The sequence below is a fragment of the Glycine soja genome, chromosome 2 (assembly GCF_004193775.1).
Source record: "Glycine soja cultivar W05 chromosome 2, ASM419377v2, whole genome shotgun sequence".
Classification (NCBI taxonomy): Eukaryota; Viridiplantae; Streptophyta; class Magnoliopsida; order Fabales; family Fabaceae; genus Glycine; species Glycine soja.
In genome coordinates this window covers 41125715-41135168 of record NC_041003.1, presented here as the reverse complement: position 1 = coordinate 41135168, position 9454 = coordinate 41125715, and the positions used below count along the sequence as shown (strand labels likewise).

At 32.4% G+C, this 9454-nt stretch overlaps 1 protein-coding gene across 1 annotated transcript; it reads right to left on the bottom strand.

The window, feature by feature from the left end:
• Window positions 1–3677: 3677 nt before the first annotated feature.
• Window positions 3678–6890, bottom strand: LOC114394508. Its single transcript, XM_028356104.1, has 4 exons — window positions 5929–6890; window positions 4793–4863; window positions 4259–4655; window positions 3678–4163 (listed from the first exon to the last, which is right to left on the bottom strand). The coding sequence occupies exons 1-4, from the start codon at window positions 6040–6042 to the stop codon at window positions 3966–3968; spliced, it is 780 nt and encodes a 259-aa protein (XP_028211905.1). The 5' UTR covers window positions 6043–6890; the 3' UTR covers window positions 3678–3965.
• Between the last annotated feature and the right edge of the window lie 2564 nt (window positions 6891–9454).

The following is a 9454-nucleotide window of genomic DNA, read 5'->3' as shown; positions in this document are numbered from 1 at the left end:
TATAATTAACAAAAGAGTAATTAATATGATATTGAATTTTGCAAATGAAAAATAAATAAAAACAAAATTTTTACAAAAATTTGACAATTAAAAAATAACGAAAGCAGTACAATTACGAAATCTTCAATGTTGCAATTAATGTAATTAGGTCATCACAATAATGAAGGTAGAAAAATTGTATCTACAATTAATTGCATTGCATTGCAATAATTATTATTTAATTGCAATATTGTCCTATGTTGAAGATAGAATACATTAATTCCAATTATTTAATGCATTTACTATTTCAGTAAATGTTTTTTTACAAAACAAAAGCTTGTTAAATATATACGGCCACTGCTCATAATTATAAGAAATTTTAACTAATGCCCCTTAAAAAATAATTAATTTAGTTAATCACATTAAACATGTCAATTATTTGTATTATTATTCTAATATTATCCTTTTCTTATCTCTTTATCCATCTAATTGTTTCTCATTAATATATAGAGAGAATAATTAAATGAAAACATGTAGGAAAAAATAATAATTACATTTAGAAATTAGAAAAAAAATCTTAAGAAAAGGACAAACAAAATTCTTAAAAGATTTTATAAAAAGAGACAAAGGAAGTACTGTTAAGCATTTTTTTTATCATTATTTGTGTTATGATTCATCTACTAGTTGATTTATTAATAATATTAAATGTGTAATAAACGAATATGAATAAATATTTCAAATATTCTATATTTACTCATAATGAATGTTTTTTTTATTGGAGACAATTTTTTACTATGGAGTCTTATTCAACATTAGAAAAAAAAATTTCTTTTTCATTCTCATTTCATAGTATTGAAGCATGAATAAGGCAAACTCTCAATACTTGATTATCACATGCATCACCAAACCAAAAAATTATCACACAAAATGATATCTCTAAACTCAGACCATTTGATGGAATGAAAACACCTTGTTCTCTAAACGTGCCTTAGATGTGTGTGTGCCAATATCCCTCGGTCACACTCACATCTATTTAATGACACATTCAAACTCAACACTACACACAAACACTCACTCTTGGATTTTATAGGCACATGTTTATCTTTTTTAGTGTTTTTTTTCCTTTATTTCACTTTTGAAATTTTTCCATGGAGTTCAAATATCGTGATGGCCAAATCCAAAGGACACCCTCACCATTGCAACCCCCTCTTCCCTCCAACACCTATGTCGCCAATCGCCCATTACAAGGTAACACTTGTCTAATCTTCATGTTCCTTTCTTTAGTAGACCCATTTGTTTTTCTGCTTAAAAATACAAGACTTTTGTCACTAATTCACTCTATTAACAATCTAATTTCTAGGGTGAGTTTGCATCAGGTGGTTTTCCTAGCAATGTTTTGGCGCCTAGAGTTTTTCTAATGGTCATGTCGGTCAATGTTGACAAAGAGTTCCAATGAGAGTTGGAGAAAGAGAAAATAAGGCGAGGGCTAGAGAAGGAGGAAATCACGAGAGAAATCATTGCCCATTAGATGACATTGGCAGGACAATGAGAGCTGGAAGAGGAAGTAAGAAAGGAAATTGAATTGGAAAGAACATTCAAAATCTCGATGCAAAGATTAGATGAGATTGCGTTTTGAGAACCAACTTCAGTGTCTTTTATTCAAAATATGAGTCAGTTGAATAACATTACCATGTGTGGTGGACCACAATTCCATTTACCATCCTAAGCTTCTATGTAGATTAACAAGGATAATTCCCAAATTGATAACAAACAAGCTTCTAATAACAATGATAAAGTGATCATACTGGTTAATGTATAGTCTTATGATTAATTTATCCTTCGTCTTTGTCTTTATCATTGTCTTCAATTTTGATTTTCTTTTCTTGCTTCTTCTTTAGTGTTATTTGAACTATGAAAATGTTTTTTCTCTTTTTGTTTTTCATTTAAAAAATGCCACCTTATTGGAGAATGTCCCTTGAATATTTTGTTGTCTTGAAGCCTTTATTTGGCTAGTGAGCATAATAATCATCTTGGTGGAAAACACAAAGCAGTGATACCTATGATGACAATGAGAGTCTACAGAAGAAAGCCAAGAAGGTGTGGAGTTGCAAGTTGTGTCAAATTACTACAACAAGTGAAAAAGGCTTCAATGATCATATTCGAGGAAAGAAACATAAGGCTAACAAAGAATTCACTAGAACTCAAAAAATAGGTAAGAGAAAAAAACAACTTTATCATTGAAGAAAAGTAAATATGGTATGAACTATAATAAAGTCATTGTTACCATGAATTCAGGATTGGATTCAAGACTAGAAGGTCAAACACTTCATTCTTTCTTAACACCAATAGACATATCCAAACTAGAATCTAAAAAAGAGGATCAGGTTGTCCACAAAAGCAAAGGTTTAGGTGGTATGGACAACCAAAATGAAACAACTACTAGTAAACAAGCAGGGGAAACAAATGACCAAAAAGGAAGAAATTTAAATTTTGGTGTGCATTCTGTCAAGTTGAAACTCGATCGGAAATTGTCCTGCAAAGTCATAAGATTGGGAAAAAAACATCTGACTATTATGAAGAAATTTAACCACAATAATGATGGTGTTGCAAATCCTAAATGACAATACAACCCATGTTATATGTATAGTTTATAGATTCATAAATTGTAAATATAATGTTTATAAATTAGTTTTTGAATGTGTATAAAGTGCAAGAAATTAGTTGTGCAAACAATTTGATAACAAATTTATCTTTAAACTTTAAAACTTAATGTTAAATTAGTTCCCAAAAATATAATTTATCGTCAAATTGATATTCTAACATTACAGCTTTATGAAAAAATCATTTAAAAAATTTAATATGACTAATTGATCACACTTTTTATACATTTAAGACTAAATCTGTATTTTTTATCTTTTAGGAACAAATTTATCACTGCATCACACTTTTGAAATCAAATTTGACTATTTAGTCCAACTTTTTTCAAGCTCTTTTTATTTTATTTCTTTATTATAAACAAATTCCTTTTCCTTTTAAGAGTTTTTGTAAACACATTTGAACTAACTTAAAAAAATAAGAAAAAACTTACCAAACACCACCTAATTGCAATATTTTCTCAGAAGTTCATTTTCTTTTCTTGTCAATTAACATGAATAAGAGGGCTAAAAGCCGAAAAAATGCCACTATTGCAGAGTTAGTTAAGATTGAACTTGGATTAAGATTTACAAGTACTTATTTTATAGGGTTCCAAATAGGCTCTTTGTTCGGTTTCATATTCGGAGTTAATATCCAAACGTAAAAAATAAAATAAACATTTTTGAATGTAAAGATTTCCTGACTTGGGCAGCCAAATGTGCCTAGAGCTGGCCACCTAGTCCAATTTCTTAGCAACTTCTACAGAATAGACATTTAATAACTCCTTCGTCGTGGCGCCCAAACTCTCAACAGAATAGACATTTAATAACCTTAAATTCTGGTAAAGTATATAGTATTTTTTATACATAGATTTCTGCTAAATGGCTGTGAAGTTGAGTCATTATACAACAGAAAAATGCAACCGGAGAATCTTATGTTACATAATTTAAATACTAAACAAACAAATGTGCTAAGTGAACTAAGAATGTGTATAGACATCGTGAACAAAACCAACCGACCCTAGTCCCTAGTCCCTAGTCCTAAACCTTCGAAACCAGCCACAATGAACAAGAAACTAAGGCCACCATCTCAATCACAGAATGGAAATCCAATTTTGGATTTTCCATGCAAAAGATACATCAAGCAAAACTTGCGAGAAAGATATGATGATTTAGGGGAATAGAATTCTCCACTTCATCTAATATATATATTGAACATATGATTCTACAAGGTATATTTAATCTTTACAAAGTAAAAGATAAAACTAGAATTGAAGGTTAAAAATCTGTTGCATATCAAGGCAGAGTACAAGTTCGGAAAGGGTAGATTCAGTCTACTGTGCTTATATAAGTTCAAACCCTCAATGCCACCTGGTCTTGCCATGAAATCTTCCTCTTCCCTGCCCTATTAGATCCATCCCCAACACTTCTACAAGCAGCCGAGAGCTTGATATCGCCATGCTGCTCGTCAGTCGCAACTCTTTGTGAACTTCTCTTTGGTTCTTCGATTCCCATGGGCTCACTGTTTCCCTGCAATTCCTCCTCTTCTCTCTGCATGAAATAAAAAATGTAAGGAAACTATAGGTCTACTTGAATCAAAAACACAAACAAGGATTCATGACGCAAATGTAAGTGTAGTTAATTACCGAAATCTGGTTCAAGTCGAAAAATGGAGTTACACTCTTCTTCGTGGCTTCCTTGCTGCTGTTAATCCTTTCTTTGTGATTCAAGTTAAGCACTGGTGGACCAGAAATGTTAATGGAAGCATCTTTTTTACTAGAACTCCTAGCATTCAGGTTTAGATCAAACAAGTGGCCAGTTTTTTTCAGTGGGACATCAGCCACATTGGAAATCCTTCCATTTGAGTTCAAATGAGATGCAGGGTGGTGGGGTCGCAGGTTAGGCTCCTTCTTGTTGTAATTCTTTCCCTTTGAGATGATGGGAGCTTGGATTTTGAGCTTTTGTGGCTTTACAACTTGTTGCTTTGGTTGAGGCTTTAGAATAGGGTGTTTTAGCAAGTAATTGTAACGTTGCCTCAAAAATCTGCAGCTTACAAGAGAGACAGTGGTGAGGATAACAACAAACCGCAAACTATGAACAGTCAATAACCATTTTATGAATAACAATAAACTGCAAACTATGAAAAACCACCTACTACTTTGAGGCATGAAAAACATTACCTAACTTCATCTTCCAGCATAAACTTTTTCTGCTTCGTAGCCTGCAATTTCCTTCTCATGGCTTCTGTTTCCTGAGCATATTAGAAATAGAAATTCCATTAGAATAATTTCTCCAAAAAAATGTTCGACAAAACCTTTGAAGCAAGACTTGCATGAGGAACATAGACAAACAAACACTAACGAAATTATTTTGATAAAACTAGGGAAAGTGAGCCGCCATGAAAAGAAGACTAATAATTAAGTATTATTTAATTATTAAGTTCATGACGAGATTAATTTAAAAACCGAACGGAAAATACGACACGAAACAAAATATACACAGGTAATTAGCAAAAGGACCCATGAATGTCATGGGAAAAGTGAGCCGTCGGAAAAAAAGAGACTAATTAACAATTAAGCATTATTCAGTTGTTCATGATTGAATTGGTTCAAACAACTTCTGGAAAATATGATACATAAACCAAAAAACAAACGTACAAGGCTAATTAGCATAAGGACCAAAGAGGCTGAGACTCAAAACTATACAGAGGAAAGGCCCCGGGAAGAGCTTCATTAAACATGTAATTTTTTTTAACAAAACAAGAGAACTCACATCACAAGAGCACACTGCTATGTGACTGTAGTTTTATGTCCACAGATACTCGAAAATTTTGCAGATAAGAATCGAAGATTTTATTTGGAGTACAAAAAATTGATTTGCTTGAGATAAAGAAACGAACAAGTTAGACACACACAAGAGAGATGTGAACAAATACCATAAAAATGAACATAAAAACTCATCATCCCATTAGATCGGAACATAAACCTAGGTAAAAGCCAAACAAATGATCAAACAAGCATATCAATCAAAACATAAGATCCCTTCATTGTTTCCTCCAAAAAAATCCATAATGTTCACAACGATCAACCAACACAAACCCTTTAAACTATCAAACAAACATCTCAATCGAAACACAAGATCCCTTCATCGCTTCCTCCAAAAAAATCCTTAATTTTCACAACAAAGAACCATTACAACCCCAAATCAATCAAAAAGACACAAAGCCATCAAGGGAAAAACCAGATCCAAAGAACCCCACGACAAAAAAATTCGATCTTTGAGAAAAATAAAGAACAGGGCAAGGCAAAGGGGTTACCTTGTGCAGGTCTTCATAGTCCTGCAAGAGACTCTGGTGTCTCAACCTGGCCCTCTGATCCTGGTACACCTCATAAGGAGGTTCCATGGGGACAACCCCTTTCATCTTCTTCATGAGATCAGAGAGAAACAAGAGAACCCACAAGGGAAGAACAAACGAAAACTAAAGGGAAAAGGGAAGAAAGAGAGAAAGAAGAAGGTGGGTGGGGTGGGGGTAGGGTGGGGTGAGGTGTGAGGGATGATGGAGCGAAACGTGAGAGAAAGAAATAGGAAAAGAGAGAAGAGGTGAAGGGGTAAGAAGGTTCTCGCTTTCCTGTTTTCTCTGTGAGAAACTCTGACCGAGACAAAGAAACCCAAAAAGCCCACATAACTCGGTGAAAAATATTGTTCTTTTGAAAGACCAGTGATGAAGATGGGATTTTTTGGGGGCTTGCAGAAGGGCAATTCGGGGAACATGGTTTTGATGAGAGAGAGAGAGAGAGAGAGAAAGAGAGATGTAAGGTGGGTTTGGTTGGAGGACATTTGAACACATCTAACTTCTCTTTCTTTTGTTTTCCCATTCTTTCTTTTTTGTTTTTCTTTCTTCTACATAAATTTTGGTCCAGCTGGGCCATTGATGAGAGAGAAAGAGGGTTGGGTTGGGTGGTGTGGACTCTTTGGTTTTGATGGCATGATGGATGCGTGGAGTTTCCATGTTTCTTCTTTCATTGTGTGTGCCATTTGTTGTTGGTGTCTGTGTAGAGAGAGAGAGAGAGAGAATGGGTCAGAGAGAGAAAGAGGGGTAGTATTGAAGATAGATAGATACATAGATTAGGGGCTGGAAAAAAAGGCAAAGGGGTGGGATGGATAGATAAAATGAGTGAGATGATGCTGTTTCTCTGCTACGCTGTAGCAGTTGTTGTGCAACCTTATTTTTAGGCTTTGGACTTGAGTACTTTGGTTTTTGTTGCCCCTTCCCTGATGGTGCCATGGTGGCGTTTACGAATCATACAGATGCCCCTTTCATTTCTATTATTATTAGAGACACTTCGTCGTCTCTTTAAATTTTTTAAATAATAAAAAAATAAAAATTAAATACAGTTAATAAAATAAAAAATTAATAGTATAGAAGTAACAGAAAGTTTAACGTGAGTTAAAAGAAAAAAATTAAAATTTAAGAAATTGATTTAAAGATAAAATTATTTAATGAAAGTGAAAAATGACTAATGAATAATTATTTAATTTTGATTAATAAGTTAGTTTTAATCTGCATAATTAATCAGAATTAATTATTATTATTATTAAGAATAAAAGTAAAATGATTTAAAAAATATGAAGATAAAATTCAGAAAATTGTACCTCCTTTATATATATATATATATTTATAGGTGAAGGTCAATTGGTGTGCATTTACCTGTGTACCCTTCTCATTTTGATGCTTCCTTTTTCTGCTTTTTCACCCTGTGTGTCCTGGGTGGAGAAAAGAGAAAACCAATATCAATATGGTTTTGTTTTTTCATGATGAAGCGGATAAAGTAAAGAAGAAAAATGTCACACATGACACAGCCATTTGCCAATTGCGACATTATTAGTATTTGTGATAGATTAGTGCCTCACTAGCATTAGCATATAATACGAGAGAAGGGTGGATTAGGTACATTGTCTTCTACATTCATATATACACCCAACTGAACTCCTATCTTTATATTTAATGTTTCCTCCATCTTCACGAATGGAATTAGAAAGATCCCACCAGCACCTACTTTCAGGACTTTTGTGAGTGACACCAACCTACCTAACCTAATAGCCACTAATTCTCTTGATTGAAAGCTCCCTCACCATTACTCTTCATTTCTTTCTTTTGCTCCATGCTTTGCTTGGTGTTATAGCCACAGATTTTCAGATCTTTTTGGTTGTTTTCAACATGCGCACGCCTTACCCTTTTCTTTACGTAATTCCGCATTACGTATTTTTCTTTTTTGGTAGCCATTCCGCACACGTATTTATGTATAGTATAACAGAAATTTAAGTAAAATACGTTCTAGCTAATATATTTTTAAAAATAACTTTGATTAAAATTTACTAGTTGTAATATTATTGTTTTTAATAAATTTTAACTAATTATAATAATAGAAGGTATAATAAAGAGTGTTTTATAATTTATAGTAAGTATAATATTCTAGTTAAATGCGTGAGTACTTTGGTTTATCAATGGTCACAGTCTTGTATTGAGGGCAATCTGGTTAATGTCTCTGGTGAAAGAGGGTAGTATTGGTGGTACAAAAGGTGAACCTACCCACACACACCATCGACAACCAAGGTAAGAATTTTAAAACTAACACAGATTGCATAAGTCTCCGAAAACAAAGATTCTGATAATTTGACCAGTGAACAGAAGTTAGGGTAAAATAAAGCTGCCGGTGCCTGTTGATGTTGGAGTTTGGTTTTTTGCACTTGTTAACATTTTTTGTCGGTCACTAATATTCCACTCTTTCTCTCTCCACCACTGTGTGAGACTCCATTCACGTATATTTCTCTGTTTGTCCTTCTCTTGCAATTTCTATCAATCAAATAAATAATAACTAGATGATCGTGTATATATATATAACTCTTTCCTTTAATATGCAAGAAAGTGTGAGAAAGAAAAAAAAATAAGAAGAAGAGATGATTATAGTTGCTTGGTAGGAGGGAAAAAAAGAGATGGTAATAGGAAATAAATAAGCATATCTATAAAAAGACACAAATGTTCCTAATAAAAATGAGACATAATAATTTTGTTTATATATATTGTAATTACAAAGAATAAAATAGTAATGTAATTTTTTTTACTCTTTTTAAAGAGTCTTTTCTTCCTGAATCGGAAAGAATCAATTTTAATATGAGACTCATAATTTTTTTCACTCCTTTCTTATTTTCATATGAACTAAAGGAAGGGAACTTTTTTTATATAAAAAAAAATGTACATTTCTTCTCTGTCCCATGCTCCCTTTCTCTTTACCTCGATCCAAAATGCATCAAAGTGAGCAAAAGTTAAAAAAAACCATTATATCCTATATGATCATAACATATGCTGAAGATTAAAAAAAAAGAAGTAATTTATACAGGTTTTCACTTATTACATATTCCACATTCTATCATTTGCTAACCTTAAAAAAACTGAGCAATTTGTTGCCTTCTATAACACTTGGATACCACACTCCATTGTTTTAGCCTCTATTGTTAACTAACAATGTTACCAAATAATGTAAAACGACGTTGTTCATTGTCTTGTTACGTCGACAAAAAATGTAATCGATATTTATGTGAACTATGTTTTTAATAACTTATCAGTCAAAGGAACACTTCACAATTTTTAATAAATAAAATACTAAATTATAATCTAAAATAAAGTTAAGAAACTACAAGAGTAATTTAGCCAAAAAAATATTATTACTAAATATAATATTTTTTACACTTTCTTATGATTTATATAATAAATATTTTTTAAATTTTTTAATTAATAACTTAAGAATACTAAATAGGAATACCAAGGTCTTTTAAAAAAAAAG

Coding starts and splice junctions, on each gene's coding strand:
- LOC114394508 (XM_028356104.1), bottom strand. CDS start 6,042: ATGAAGAAGATGAAAGGGGTTGTCCCCATGGAACCTCCTTATGAGGTG. Junction 4,864..5,928: donor ACTATGAAGACCTGCACAAG/GTAACCCCTTTG, acceptor TAATATGCTCAG/GAAACAGAAGCCATGAGAAG. Junction 4,164..4,258: donor TCGACTTGAACCAGATTTCG/GTAATTAACTAC, acceptor TATTTCATGCAG/AGAGAAGAGGAGGAATTGCA.